We start from the raw sequence: 17,000 nt of genomic DNA, 5'->3' as shown, positions 1-17,000 counted from the left end.
TAAAGCCACTCCCCCTGTTTATACTTCAAACTAAAGACCATTTTATTTATAATAATCATAATTTTGAATGATTTAGATATCATTTATGTAATTATTATACCCTTAATCAGTTACACATGTATCATTTTAGTTAATCATTAAAAGGCACTTAGTCAAAATTAATATAAATAGCCTATATATATGTCATACAAATAAGCTTTAAAATCAATAAAGCTATAAATTACAACATTTTCTCTATACATCTCAACTAACTTTATAAGTTTTACTTGCATTGACGTAGTACGATTCTTCTTTAAGTTGTCCTCTTTTATTGACAGCTCTTTTCTTCTTGCTGTGTAAATTTGTTTTAAATTCTTAATATTTTTCAGAATTTTTATATTCTAATATTCTGCAGAAGAGAGAAGTTAATCTCAGTTGAACCACAGCGTGTGATTGGCTGTTCACTACTGATGTCACAGCTAAACTCCTAACCTCAGGATCAAAGCCTGAGTTGACAGAGAAAGCTGATGATCAGCATCATGGGACCAACAAAGCCTGAATAGATTGGTTTGGTTTTGTCAACTCGAAACTAATCCTGAAACTTTGAGTTTGTTACTGGACCATCATGGTACAGGCCCCAGATCTGCAAAGTTGTTGTTGTTGTTTAACAACAAAAGGATTTTTTTTACAGTGTAGATCAAATGGTTAACTGTAGGAGTATGCTAACATTGAGCTCTGTCCTCACTGACAGCGTAACATCAAACAGGAAAACAACCCTTGAACATGAGACTTGCCCTTGGACATCAGGGAAGATCAACTGTTGATCAGTCATTTAGGAGCAACTATCAGGAACTAACCGAACATAACAGATGTAATAAAGTGAATGATTGTCAATGATTTCCCTTCCAGATCAGAGAAAATAAATATATTTACATTTTAAATGTTGTGAATTAAAATATTTAAATGGTGGACTTCAGCTATTAAAAGTGTCCTGAATAACACAATACAGGAAACCTCTCAAACTCTTCCATTCCAAATAGAGGATTCCCTCAATATCCTCCTTTTTTATTTTAAACTGTTTTAATATAAACATATTTTTATTTCTTATGCAAGCTAATTCCTATGCATCTGTTGTAATTATTTTTGATGAATTCCTTCTATGTAAAGCGCTTTGAATTACCATTGTGTATGAAATGTGTTATATAAATAAACTTGCCTTGCGTGTTTATTGTTTTAAACTGACATGCTGCGGATTACAATAAAGGCATCTTGACTCATCCCTCAGATTAGAAAACAAGTTTCATTTTAGCGTAATTGTAAACACCATTCTTATGTTTGTGAAGTGAGAAGACGAGTAAAATAGAAGATCTAAGTGACATCTGTGGTAATCGACACCGTGACACGAGCTGTAAATACCGACTGGATGAATAACATTTGAAACTGCTGTAAAATACCTGTGAAATCCCCCTGAATTCAACATTAATACTGTATCTAGTAGCTAGGCTATCATAGACAACTAGAATGCACTAAAGCACTTTCAATTTATAAAATAATTATTCCACTATTTATTGAGTATTTGGGGGTGTCCTTTTGTCATATTGCGGATGCTACTTTATAAACATTTTTAGGAGTGATTAAACATTAAAATATGTTAAACTCAAGATTAGTCACTGTTGTTCACCTTATTTCTGTGAAAAACAGCATTTAATTAGTTAAAAAGCATGGCCTCAAAGTATTTGGACACTTGAACCAAAATTGTATGCATGTATAAATGTATTTGAATCATATAACAAAATATAAAAACACATGGTTTTTATTTTAATAAAATAAATTAAAGTAAAGAGAAAAAACTCCTGGTTATCAAACTTTGTGAAGAGCCACACTGGTTGTTATTCTGCAAGGATCCCTGGGCAAACTTTGAAAGTTAAAAGTTAGAAAATGATTGGTGGTTTAGAAAAGTGGGAACAGCTCCAGGATCATTTGTTTGCTGATGCCGTTTGGTTTGATATTTTTTTATCTAATGCAATGAAATTAAAACTGAAGAGACTGAACTGTCTAAATCCTTGTAGGGCCACCGTAAATAACCAAAAAAATTAAAAATACATAAAATAAACGCATAGATAAAATGACATAGAACAGAATGAATCTGCTGTCAAATGGATGTGTTAAGGGCATTTCAAAAAAGTGTATTATTAAACATTTACGAACACAAACACAAGCTGGGGTATTTTGTAACATGCAATAAAATCAAGAATCTGTGATTTGTTAATTCTCTTTAAAGGGGGGATGAATTGAGAAGTCAACAATCCCTTGAGCCTTTGATATATAAAAGTTAATTGTGATATAAGAATATCCTGTAAGTTTTGGAGCTGAAAACGTCCTTGTTAGTCAAAGAAAAGCTTTTATTGACACCAGGCCCAGAAAACGAGATCTCAGAATATGTCGACCACTAACGTCATAGGATGCAGAAGCGCCGCCTCAAGCCCGCCCACCGACTCGTGGAGCTAAATGGGTCGCGCTACCGAGCAATAAACATGTCGGTTCCAGCTCACGTGTGTAAGACATTGCGTTTGTTCGCTTCATTTCACCGCGGAATCGATTGTAAACAAGATAGAGGTCGAGACTGGATTTGCAGACATATTGAGATTAAAACACAATGCTGTGCCTTCTATATTGGATCCGACAGGAACGGTGCAACACACTTATGAGAGTAAAACATGTTTTTTTTATATGTGTTTGTATTGCATTGTTACGTTATATTCACCGATCGGGCGGGCCAAGTAATACAAAAATAACATTCCAATCAATCGCGGGTGGATGAGAGATGAATCATTGTTTTTCAACTTAGTTGAAATAGTTGTTCAACTTAGTGAATAGTTGTTTTTCAACTAAACATTGAAATAAATCTAATTAATAAACTAAATTAACCATTTAAACTAAATTACTGATCGAATTATTGATCTAAAGCCCACACTGTCACTGTATGATAATTGAAATGAACTGATGACATCAGCGTTTTTTCCAGAATGGCTATACAGCTGAATAAAATTATGCTGCATTATTTTCCTGTTTAACACTGTAAAGCTGCTTTGAAACAATCTACATTGTTAAAAGCGCTATATAAATAAAGTTGACTTGTGTTTGTTTGATAAAGGCATTTTGCGAGTCCTGTGAACTTTTCCCCAGATGCTTTCAAAACAATCCCCACATGTACTAAGAGGAGATTAAATATGCAAATCTTATCCAATCCTAGCCGTGGGTGTTTCCTTCCAAGTCTTCAGTGCGGCATGCCCATAAAAACCGACCGTTTTTCAGAGAGCCTCAAAACCAAGGCAGAAAGTAGCCTATTACTTATTCATTATGTTTTTGAATGTAAAAACCACGCAAACGTCATAAGTTGACCCCAGACAACAGTATAAAAAAATTAAAAAGACAGTTTATGACACCTTTAAAGGATTAGTTCATCCAAAAAAAATTAAATTCTGTCATTAATTACTCACCCTCATTTCGTTCCAAACTGTAACACATTTATTCATCTTCTTTCTGATGAAATCCGAGAGCTCTCTGACCCCTCCATAGACAGCCAATTAATTAACACTTTCAAGGTCCAGAAAGGTAGTAAAAAGATTGTTAAAATAGTCATGTGACTCCAGTGGTTCAACCTTAATGTTATGAAGCGATGGGAATATGGACTGGGTAAACCCAGCCCGATCTCGCCCTGCTTGATCACGCCTCTTGTGGTCTGATTGGTTGAAGGATTATCCAATTGCGTACAATCATTTAAACTTTGCCTGTTGATCACGCCTCTTGTGGTCTAATTGGTTGAAGGACCATCCAATTGTTTACAGTCATTTAAACTTTGCCTGTTGATCACGCCTCTTGTGGTCTGATTGGTTGAAGGACTATCCAATTGCGTACAATCATTTAAACTTTGCCTGTTGATCACGCCTCTAGTGGTCTGATTGGTTGAAAGACTATCCAATTGTTTACAGAGTCATTTAAACTTTGCCTGTTGATCACGCCTCGGGGTCTGATTGGTTGAAGGATTATCCAATTGCGTACAGTCATTTAAACTATGCCCGTTGATCACGCCTCTTGTACATTATAAAATACAGAGCAGACTCTCCAGACCAATGTTCAATCTTAAAAGATTGAGCTTAGTCTGGTGATAGCCAGACAAATGAGAACGACTTTATTCAACAGTGTCTTCTCTTCCCTGTCTCTCTCTCACGCTATTCACATTGTTGGACTATATACACAGTGCAGCGTGGGTTTTATGGCAGAATGTCAGCTCACTATTGGCTTAAGTGATCATGTAAGAGTGGCATGGAAGTGAGGAGAATGTTGAATAGACACTTTTTTGCATCTCTTCGCTTCATATCAAACCAGTGGAGTCATATGGACTATTTTAATGATGTCTTTACTACCTTTCTGGACCTTGGAAGTGATTGTTGTGGTGCTGTCTATAGATGGGTCAGAGAGCTCTCGGATTTCATCAAAAAAGATCATTTTTTTTCATGCTTTGGATGAGGGTGACTAATGACAGAATTTTAATTTTTGGGTGAACTAACCCTTTAACCTTTATTTAACTGACAAAGGTACAAAGAAAAGATTTTCACTGACCAACTTAAGTGTATTTTGCAAATATAAGCCAATTTTGATGGCTACGATACACACCAAAAAAGTTGGGACAGAGGCGTGTTTACCACTGTCACATCACCTTTCATTTTAATTAGTTTTTAATCATTTGAGAATTGAGGACACTAATTTTATAAGCTTTGCAAGTGGATTTTGTTGCCCAATCTCACCTGATACAAGACAGTTGCTCAACAGACTGTGGTCATCGTTGTCTGATTCATCGTTCATGATGGGCAACACATTTTCAATAAGAGACAGCAGGGCTTGACATTAATGTTGTTGCTTACCAGCCACTGTGGCTAGTGCTTTTCCAAAGTTAGTAGCCACTCAGCATTTTCACATCCATACCATGGGGGAAATCTAGACATTTTTAATATTCTCATAATTTGACAGCAGGTTTATTAGGCTGCTATCACTTTAAGCCCTGACGCACAGATCTATTATACTGTTACACATGCGTTTTCTCTCTCAACTGTTTACGTCCACTTAAAACAGAGCTGACTGTGTTTACATGAATACTCGCCAAGACCGGCTTTTTAACATTATTTTGTGTGCATTTGACTGTTTAAGCGCAATAAGCAGCAAAGAATAACTACATTTATAACAGAGGCGACAAGCAAGCCGACGATCAGCCATCGCGCAACCCCGTGCCGTTTTTGAGCCGTTGAGTCGGACGCAGTCAGGTTTTTTAAGGCAGATTCAACATGTAGAATCAGCGTTGGTGTGAGATAGAAAACTCTGATTGGTGGTTCAGTTTGGCAAACGAGTCAGTGTACGAAAATAAGAGCAAAAGTGATGAAAGCGAGCAAAGAAGTCATGACGGCACAGACAGAAGGCTGTTATAATTTTACATCATCTTACCTGAGCATTCTAACGCACAAATATTTTCATAATATAATGCACGGAGTGGAATAAAGAACGTGATCAGCGTGATATATATTCAAAACGGTAAGCAAGCGCTGCTATGGTTTGTATACCTGCAGTCTTAGCTTTGCTTTCCCTTTTTGAATGACAAATATATCTACTTAAATCGACCGTTATAACCTTTACAGGCGCAGGATGCATATGCTAGTTGACAGTCACCTATAGTCCTTTAGGCCCGTCATCAGCGCTAGTTCTTTGGTGTCGGTTGGTGTGTCCCTACCTTTATGTGCACACACTTTGGGTGTGAGGACAAAATCTGCGGGAATGAGTAAAACTATACTCAATACGCGTAATCCCATGCAGAAATTCAAGCCCTGTAACATCAACAATATTTGTCCGGAGCACATGAAACGAGTGCGAGGAGGCAGGTTTGTGTGTAACTCGCCATCAGGGAGATCACGAGAGTTAGAAAGCGCAGCTGGTATTGTGTATTCTGCGTGAAATGAGTATTGGAAGCGTTTCAGATATTTCAGTATCAATATGTATTGGAAAAAAATCTATATTTTTTGACAACACTATATTGCATTCAGTTTATTATTTCATATGCCTTTTTAAAATACTACTGTATATATTATTTTTAAAATTCAACCCACCAAAATGGCTGCGTTGCACGGAATCCCTTCTACAGTGTAGAGTGTCTGGAAGGCATTGTTTAGCATATGCAAAATGAGCCCTGGCATTTTCTTGCTTCCCAGGAAAGACATCATCTTGATGGCATCAAATGTTTCTGCACAACCCCTATATATACACCTCCACGTCAATGGTACCTTCACACTCACGCATGTCAGCCACACCGTTTACATTGACGCACCCCCATACCATGACAGATGTTTGCTTTTGCACCGGTCACTGATGAAAGTCTGGATGGTCCTTTTCGTCTTTGGGGCTTGGAACTCAATGTCAGTTTTTTGCCCAAAAACAAGCTGAAACATGGACTCATCTGACCACAGCACAGATTTCCACTGTTCATCTGAGATGAGATCGGGCCCAGAAAACTCAGCACCACCTCTCGCTTTCTCATGCGTAACAGTGTCGAGTTGCATTTCTTGATGCAGCATCAAGACTGTTAAGTGACAACGGTTTTCCAAAGAACTTCCAAGCACATGTGGCTTTCGTTAACAGAGTAGCAGGACGGTTTCTCATGCAAGAGGGACTGAGATTTCTCTGTATTCTCTGAATCTTTTCACAATATTATGTACAGTAGATGGTGAAAGACCTAAACTCTTTACAATCTTGCATTGAGAAATGTGATTTTTGAATTGTTTGACAATTCTCTCATGATATTTGGCACAAAGTGATGAGTCTTTGCTTGCAAAGACTGAGATGCTCCTTGTACACAATCATAATACCCTCACCCATTAGCAATTCACCTGCTCATTGTGAAAGAATTTTAACTTTTATTTTGCTTCTGTCCCAACTTTTTTTGGAATGTGTTGCAGCAATCAAAATCAAAAATTGTTTATATATACAAAATACAACACGTTGGTCAGTTTTTTTGTTGTTGCTTTTTGTCGGTTAAATGAAGGTTAAAGAGAATTAAACCAGTTTCTTGATTTTATTGCATTGTACTAAATGTCTTGAGGTTGTAATAGTGTCAGCCTCAGACGTCACACCCACGGACCGTTGGCTGAACGTCTGATGCATATGGCACTTTTCTGGAAACACTTCAGGTAGTTTAGAAGTGGTCATCTGATGTCCGCGAGACGTGTTTACAACTGTGACATGGAGCGCTTACCAGGATCAACTAAATGCTGGATTTGTTACACCGGCCTGTTATTACAGGGATATCGACTTTACATTTTCACACCCCTAAACATGACGCAGAACAAAACAAACTGTGATTGGTTGCGTTACATGTCAATCAAACGTCCTCTTGGGCGGCCCTTGACCAATGAAAACTGTGATGGAGTCTGCCGTAAGTTTGAAGGTCTGGCAGCGCGAGACTAGGAAATGCTTCTCAATTCTTATTTGTGCATCCTCGTGTCTTAGCTCCACCCCTTCATGATGCGAGGGAAGGACGGAAGGAAAAGGGGGGATGGAGGAATTGAATCAAGTGAAGTGAAACATCCTCGCTCCCTTTAGCGTCACCAATTAATGATGACTCTACACCGCTAGATTTAGCTTGCACGTCGAGATTCTTGAACATAAGATATAATTATTTATATTGTAATAGTTTCAACCTCCACAAAATACCACATTTGTCCATAATATTTTTTATATTACCAGTTATTAACAATGAATTCTCAGTTATTAACTGCTTTTATTTTGCAGTTTATTTAAATTTATTTAATTTTCTTGTGCTTTGATATAATTCTGCAACTGTACTACAACAGTTATTGTAATTTGACATACATTTGTGTCTTGTACATGTAATAAAGAATGATAATTATAATAAATAAACTGTGGCAAAATGTGAAGGGGGATGACAATTTATATGTGCGTCACATTTAGTCAATAAAATACTTTCGCAAAGGAAACACCGGTGTATCCTCGCTTATGACTCCTCAGGAAGCCTCCTCACTCCTCACCTCCTCACAGAGCGATTAGAGAGTTGAGATGTCCTACAAGATGGCGGAGCTCGAACGGTTTCCAGGTCATAGAATGGAGGAGCGAGGAAACGAGGAGAGATATTGAGAAGCACCCTTGGTTATAACCACATGCCTTTCCTTGATAAAATCATGGGTAATGTTTGATTTTTTTTTCTTTTTCAAATGCAATGAAATTTTGACTTTCAAGTGTGATTTAAGTGTCCAAATGCTTTTTAGGGCCACTGCATATAGCACAAATCCAGGAAGCAACGTCAACTGTGAGCAATCATCTTTCTTGAATGCTAATTTTACTGGGCTGCTAAATACAAGATATTTTAAGATATAATAACATGCAAGGTTTATCAAAGCATGTTGCTTGTTTCACATACTACAAAATAAAATAAATAACAGTAGGCAGTACAAATATATGTTGCACAGTATGCAGTTCTGCTTCAATCCTATTGCGAACATTGTTAAGTCGACACTTGCTGATTTTGAATGTCAGATAATCAACCTTAAATTGATAATTCACCCAAAAATTCATTAATTACTCACCCTCATGTCATTCCAAAACCGTAAGCATCTTTTTGATGAAATCTGAGAGATTTCTGATTGACAGCTGGAGTAAAACTAATCCATAGAAATTGACCCGTTTAGACTGGATCGATTTATATGATGAACAGATTGAATTTAGGCACTCAAATATAAACATTGACCAGAGAACTTGAACAGAAGCTCAACCGAACCTGTTTGACATGCAAGAACAAACCTCATTGGTTCTTGCGGAAGCTCAAACGTGCAGTGAAACACATGAAAATGAACCTCATTGGTTCTTGCGGAAGCTCAAACATGCTACGTAACACGAGAATGAACCTCGTTGGCGGAAGCTCAAACGAACACGAGAATGAACCTCATTGGTTCTTGCAGAAGCTCAAACGAACACGAGAATGAACCTCATTGGTTCTTGCAGAAGCTCAAACGAACACGAGAATGAACCTCATTGGTTCTTGCAAAAGCTCAAACGTGTTGCGTAACACGAGAATTAACCTCATTGGTTCTTGCAGAAGCTCAAACGAACACGAGAATGAACCTCATTGGTTCTTGCAGAAGCTCAAACGTGTTGCGTAACACGAGAATTAACCTCATTGGTTCATGCAGAAGCTCAAACGAACACGAGAATGAACCTCATTGGTTCTTGCTGAAGCTCAAACGAACACGAGAATGAACCTCATTGGTTCTTGCAGAAGCTCAAACGTGTTGCGTAACACGAGAATGAACCTCATTGGTTCATGCAGAAGCCCAAACGAATAGAGAATGAACCTCATTGGTTCTTGCAGAAGCTCAAACGTGTTGCGTAACACGAGAATTAACCTCATTGGTTCATGCAGAAGCTCAAACGAACACGAGAATGAACCTCATTGGTTCTTGCTGAAGCTCAAACGAACACGAGAATGAACCTCATTGGTTCTTGCAGAAGCTCAAACGTGTTGCGTAATACGAGAATTAACCTCATTGGTTCATGCAGAAGCTCAAACGAACACGAGAATGAACCTCATTGGTTCTTGCTGAAGCTCAAACGAACACGAGAATGAACCTCATTGGTTCTTGCAGAAGCTCAAACGTGTTGCGTAACACGAGAATGAACCTCATTGGTTCATGCAGAAGCCCAAACGAATAGAGAATGAACCTCATTGGTTCTTGCAGAAGCTCAAACGTGTTGCATAACATGAGAATGAACCTCATTGGTTCTTGCACGTTAAGCGAACATGCCTGAGCTTCTGTTTATCATAACTGATGTGCGAGTTGATTAATGTTTATAGGTTTACAGTTTAGTCTTACAGTTTAGGGTTTGGAATGACATGAGGGTGGGTAATTAATTATAATTTTCACTTTTGGGTGAACTATTCCTTTACGACTAAACTCTCTGAATAGATTGGCACAACTAATAGATGTGCCATTTTACAAAAACAACACACACACAAAAATTCTGGGTTATTTCAACCCATGTTTAGGTCAAATATGGACAAACCCAACCATTGGGTTTAAAACTTAAGGTTTTAAATTAAAGATAATCAGCACAAAGTCATATTCTGTGTAGGGAGTATGAAAATCACACAAAATGGCCAATAAGCGTGGCCTAAAATCAGCGGTTGGACCAAAGTAAAAGAGAATTTCACCTTACCAAATCTCAGGTTCCTTCGAGGAAAGCGAGCAGACGGTCCAGAATATCCTGGTAGCTCGACCAAAATGATTCCAGCCGATTCCGACCAATCACCATTTGGTGATGCTGTATCAAGAAAGTCTCAGTCCGCAGGTACACAAGGCCATCGCTGCGATAGATCAGCAGAAATAAGGCCTCATCTCTCCGATCTACATTTGTCATTGCTGCCGTCTCGGTTTACGCATATCATACTCAGATTTAAATCCAATGAAAACGGCATTTAAAACTGCAATGCATGTAATGCTTCGCCATGTTCAAAAGTGGAAAAATCCAACCATTTCACTAAACTGGATTAGAACTGTTCATTCAACCTGGCAATAAGTCATTACCTTTCCGCGTGCATGTGGCTGAGTGAAGTTCAGGGCCCTGGAATCAGCTATCAACTACTGTCCTGGAACCAATGACCGTTTACCTTCCCAGCACTGGAGTTCTTCACAGAACCGCAAAGCAGGAGGAGATCCGAAATCCAGCACCACCTTTGGGAGTCCACTGGAGAATATTGATGATTTCATTCCATTCAAAAGCAGAGCTCCCAAAACATATTCACTGACGCATCATTTCTTCAGGACTGCTTGATGAATTTATGAACATTAGATTATGTGAAGAATTTGGTATGTTCACCTTATTTAACAACTGATTCAAATCCCCAAAAGCTCCATGAACTGACATAAAACGTAGGTGATGTTGGACTAGAAAAGAGCCACTGGATTAAACGAATGTTCAACGAAGGTTTATTTGAACTAACCAAGCTTTTTAAGCTATAGCTTGATGTCTGTAGAAAGTGTGCATTTAATATCACCCGCTTAACGTCTTTGGAAACCACACACCAGACTGAGGTTACCAGTGAAGAACCATTGGGTAACTTTACCACTAATATCAAAGCTATTAGTTAAACTACATTACTCAGTAGAAAGGTAGTAGCGTACCAATCTGAGATGTCTCTGAAATCTGACATTTTTGAGTACCAAAGGCCTCTTAATGTTCAAGACACTACAGGCAACCCATTGTTTTTTTCAAAGATTATTTTGCTTCCATGTCTTCTTTCAGACTAGAGGAAAGAAAACATCCAAACTACACATTTAAGTGTTTATTTATTAGTGTCCGTTGATTTCCAATTGCAACATCTTTCCTCAGAATGAGTTTTTTCCTCCTGCACCGAGCCAGAAATCTCCACTTCAGCAGCACTTGCATACAGTATTCCCATCTATATTTTGAAGATTATTTACAGCCCCAGAATGTCATTGGCCTAATTTACCGAACACTTTATTCACTGTAAACATGACAGTCATTTGCACATATATTTTCTCTTAAACTTGGATGATTGGATTTTGAACTCAAGTTAATATGTTTTAAAAAATTAAACTTAAAGAAAGCCATCGACTTGGCTATTTGAGAGTTAAGGTTATCTTCAAATGGAGTTTACTCTTGTTCAGTCGAGTCTAATCAGGACTAGCAAATGAACTCTTGCAGGTCAGTTCAATGAATCAGTCAAACCAGTCCGTATCAGTGAGTGAGTGTCACGTTCAGCGATTCACAAACTCACTGATCGAACTGCTCAGAGTGATTCAAGGGTTAACAACTCTTTGTTCTGAAATGGTGACAATATACTTTAAAACACAAAGAGCACTGGATGATGCGCAAACCTAAAAATGCATGCAAACATTCGCCAATAACGAAGTTCATTAAGTACATATTAAATTGGTACACTTTTCAGAGGTGTGTTTGCCCGTATGTAGATTTTTCTTAATTTCCTCAAGACTCCCACACAGTCAAGTAATGAAGTTTGTTGCACCATTTTTGGACATGTTTTTCATTTCCGAATACACTCACTAAAACAAATGATAGCTTTTATTTCACACATTACTAATACAAACTAGTGAAGTAGCTTCAGAGTAGCACATTGTTTTGTCATGTAGCTTGAAGTGAAGTTAGACTTGTCTAATGATAAAAACTATTTAAAATGATACTATTATACAGTGCTAGTAGGTTTCCACTTATACATTGTTTACAACTACTAATTAATCAGCTGCAAACATCTTATTCTACACGCAAACGTCTTAATCTAAGGTTATTTTTACAACAAATAGAATGGTATTATATTATCATATTAAGACGGCTGCCTATGATTGATTCTCCTTGCATTCCCTGAACCCACCTGTTGTCCTCTTTTGCGTTTTCCCAGCAATTGTTCTTCCGCCTTCTGTCTAAATCCGCCAGTGATGCACCAAAAGTCTGCTTTCCCTTTAAAGTGATTCCTAAACCCCTGGTTCCTGGCCACCTCTGAGCTTCAGTGAGTTATGGAGTGCAAGCATATGAGGTGCCAGTGAACGTCATTTGTAGATACAGTGTAGAACAGTAAACTATTTTAACAGTTTCTATTGGTTAGACTCCTCAGCCACATGAATAGAAACACCCCATGTGCCAAATTGTGCTGTGCCATCATGTATATTGTATATGCTTCACAAAGAAATGCTATAACTTTAACCCATCTAATGTAGAAGTTCATTTATTTATAAGGCACTTCTTATAGAGCCCCACATTGAGCATGGTCCATTTCATTTAGTAACTAAACAATGGAAATGAAAATAAGCATAAAATACTCATGCGTCTGATAGTCATTTAATGTTGGTAAGATCTGGAGGCCATGCATTGCTGTAATACTTTTTGCCAAGAAATTGTCAAGATCACAAGAAAAATTAATCTCTTTATGCTTCCGTTTGTCATTATTCCGGTTTAGTCTGTGCTACTGTATTGCTCGCCGACGCTGTCCTCATGTGAAGCTGGACAATTACGTTTACTAAAACTGGAGTGAGTTTTTGATCAAGTATAATCTTTAAGCAGCAATCCAAGTAACAAAACATTTGTAATCCACATCAAACAACTTCACTAGAGTATGAAGTAGGGGTGGAGTGGTACACATATTCAGTACGAGTCTACAGTATGCATGTGTATCAATGTACACCGTGTACACTACTGCACGTGCAAAACTCCTCTGTGTGCCGAACCAAATTTCAAACTCCCAGTTCCCCCCCCAACCCCGTGCACCCCAGGACGGGACAATATTGTTTATATCAATATACTTTGATTTTGCAAACACATCTGACAAATAAGAAAGGACACGATCCAAATTTGTGAGATGTGCTTTATATTGAGCCGCTATGTCTGGCCTCAGTCACATCCATATGCTGTTTAAAGCCCAATTTATACTTCTGCGTCGAGTGTACGCCGTAACTACATCGTCGGCTGTGTGTTGCACCCGTAGCCTACGACATACCCTGACGTGCACCTCTCCAAAAATTTAACAACGCGTCAATTCTACTCGGACCGCCAGCGCTGATTGGTCTGCCAGAACCCCTCCCTCAGGGGTACACATGCTCCCTCTGCATGTGTAACTGCACGTTGACGCGGACAAGGACGCAGAAGTATAAACGAAAGTTGACGCGTAGCCCACGGCGCAAGTCCGACGCAGAAGTATAAATCAGCCTTAATGCATTTGATATGTGCTTTCCTCAGCGCGCAACTTACATCTTACGGTTTTACTTACCTGTAAATGAACCAAATTCAATTTCCTGATTCTCCTGACAGCAAGCGAGTCTATGTTTATCTTCGCAGACTTCAATAAACAAGTGCAAGCGCGTACATGCAGAGCAGAGGGGGAAGTTGTGGCCTTAGGGTGTGCTCTGCTCACACTAGGCACGATTGTCCCACTCCCCCGCTGGCCTGTACTCGCATTGCACTTTATGTACCGGGCCGGAGCGCGCTTACGTCATTCACAATGCAACTTTTGTTTTGAAGCAAGCAGGAAGAAAGGCGCATTTAATAATAGACTGCCTAACAGATTTATTATTTATGCCGTGCAGGAATTTTTACTTGATTGTACTGCATGTATCAGAAGATTATTACGGATGCAGCTGACTTTGATGGAGGAATTTACAGCTTTACCCGTAAACTACAATTCCTGTTCATCAATAAGGTGAGAACCAGACCGTTTATAAACCTAAATATACTCAAATTAACTGTAAAGTGTATCCAAGTAGTAATAGATTGGTGTTTGCTGTCGTAATGATGACATTAGCGCGCAGCTGTTCCATGCTCTGGCGTGGTTTGCGATCACACTACATGCGTACCGTGCCCAAGCCCAACTGAACCCTGCTCTGGCCCACCTCTTCCAAGCAGGCCAGGGATGGCACTAGTCAAACGAACCAGTCTCGGGGGGTTAAACGCACTCGGGCTAAGATCAGATCGCCTAGTGCGAGTACACCCTAAAGCCCCGGGTATACTTTGGCCCCGTACGTGCGCATCCCAAATTTCGACACAGAATTTCGGACAGTACGCGTGCAACAGCGCATGCGTCAGCCGTACAGAAGAGTCCACTAGGTGGCAATACGCACAGTGTTCAGCCCAGCGAATGTCCCGTTGATGACAGGACTCAGTGCTGCCCTCCGATGTCTGGTAGAGCATAGAAAAAAAAATGACTGCGCATGTGTCGAACGCGATCATCCACGCGCATCCGGGCAGTAGTTGAAGTATACCCGGGGCTTTAGAGAGTCAGACTCAAAGGTTGTGGGTTTGAGCCTCAGTACCACCAGGAAATGTATGTGTGGGGAGTGAATAAACAGCGCTCTCTTCCACTCTCATTACCCACAACTGAGGTGCCCTTGAGCAAGGCACCTAACCCACAATTGCCCCCCGGGCATGGCAGGAAAAATGGCGTGTTCACTGTGTGTGTGTTCAATACTCACTGCTGTATGTGTGCACTTGGATGGGTGAAATGCAGAGCACAAATTCCAAGTATGGGACACCATACCTGGCTATACATCACGTCACTAATTATTCTTATTTAGATTAGAAACATATTTCACATCGAGAAGTCGGATCACTTCAAATCTTATCCCCCCAATTACAATAGCACCACAAAAACACAGATTTTATTGACAGACTTTTTTTAAGAACAGATAGTTTGTCATGCCGTTAGACTCCTAGTAGAGCTCCATGACTCTGGATAATTTTTTTTATTTTGCTTAAAATAGAGATTACAATTCTCCAGCGATTCTGAATAGACAACCAAACAAAACACTTCATTTACTAGAGGTTCTGACAAAATGTTAATTGCCGCAGTCCAGTTAAAAAATATCTAGTTTATTTGAATGAATGAATCAGTCACTTGTCACCACCTACTGGTGTAATGATGTAACTGATGCAATCTTTATTTGAAGTGTCAAGTTACTTTCAAAAACATCTATTTCGATCGCTAACGTAGTGTTTATACCCAAACAATAAACTTTCATTTAAATTATAGTAACCGAAATAATGATACTGGTTGAAAAGACAAAGGCTTAATAGACATAGCTGAAGCGTTATTTAGGAATAAGATCATGAATCACGATCGCAATCTTTTACCGATTAATCGTGCAACTCTAACTCTTAGTGTGAAGTAGGACTGCCCCTGACTAAAGATTTGCCTAGACGATTGTTAGACATTCATTTAAGCCATTAGTCAATAAGTTGAACATTTAAAATATAAAAATATAAACTTTCCGCATCAACTTCGGCAAACATCGCATTAACTTCTCTGAGATCAGAATGCAAACAAAATCACTAACCTATAATACTTCTCTTAAAAAATTTATATATTTTTTAAAGTAAATTATAAACAAACTAATAAATAGACCAAACTGAAACACGTAAAAGAGAAATATCAGGCAGACGAACAAGTAGCCTCCTCATCGAATGAAAACTCATGCCAGAACACAAACCAAATAAATACACAATATATAGCAGACACCTGACTCTCTTTCTTCATTTTATGAGAAAGGAACAAGTTCATCCATGTTGTCGGGGAGAAGGGAGCTCTGTGCTTTGCTCACAATGTAGCTGGCCTTTGAGAAGATCCACACGCTGCATGAACACATGGATATGCACCTAATAATAGTGCACGTTAACGTTAGAGTGAGCGGCCACGTGTGGCTAAAGTTAGACTATTAAATGCATGAGCTGCTTCTTTACCCTCTCGAAAAGTTCCCACACTTTGGATTTTCTGCCCGAAATATTACCGCATGGACCAGCAGTGTCAACGATCTGTCACTGTGGTTTTTTTTCTTCTTCCTGCACCTAACCAACTAAATAAAATGTAGTCAACCAAGCCTCTTCTCGTCGACTATTAGGGGGCAGCCCTAGTATTAAGTCTTCAAAAGTTTCTTAAAAAGCAACCTGGTCCATCTAAAACACATGACAGATTTAGAGGAGAGTGTGTGTAACATGTCAACCATCATTGATTGGCTCAATACGGAAACACATTTACGCAAAACCAGCTGTACTATAGAACAGAAGTGGGACGTTGATCGTGTTTAGACATTGAAAGCGATGTCGCTGAATCACGGAAAGAAAACTAGACAGTCATGACACTAACCTTGCTTTATTTTGTTCTCTATGGCTCTTCATTCGCCAGAAATGATGGCAACCGTGCACAAGTAAACCGTTAGTGCAAAGCAAAGAACACAGAAACACTGTTTGCCTCTCATATGCCGAAGACGAGACAAAACGAGAGCAGAAAAGTTGAACGCGACACCTAACACCCTTGAGGAGTTCTGTAGGAAACCCCTCGTATTTTACCTGTGATACCGCTGGTAGTGCAGCTCCATCTTCCTGTTTTCCTTCAGGTCCTTCTGTTACTGGCACAGCCAGCTTGGCCACAGCCCTTCTCCACTCTA

The 17,000-nt window shown here is 39.0% G+C and overlaps 1 protein-coding gene across 1 annotated transcript in view; it reads right to left on the bottom strand.

Annotated features, from left to right (window-relative positions):
- The window catches only part of scaf4b (SR-related CTD-associated factor 4b), a 60,786-nt gene that overhangs the window by 19,131 nt on the left and 24,655 nt on the right, over positions 1-17,000 (bottom strand). Inside the window, exon 10 of the mRNA XM_079824620.1 lies at positions 16,903-16,997. Coding sequence (XP_079680746.1) covers positions 16,903-16,997 — 95 coding nt within the window. The remainder of the gene's footprint in view (positions 1-16,902; positions 16,998-17,000) is intronic.

The sequence above is a fragment of the Gobio gobio genome (assembly GCF_949357685.1).
Source record: "Gobio gobio genome assembly, chromosome: 8".
NCBI classification, from domain to species: domain Eukaryota; kingdom Metazoa; phylum Chordata; class Actinopteri; order Cypriniformes; family Gobionidae; genus Gobio; species Gobio gobio.
Note: the sequence above shows the minus strand (reverse complement) of the source record. Positions and strands in the feature narration are given on the sequence as shown.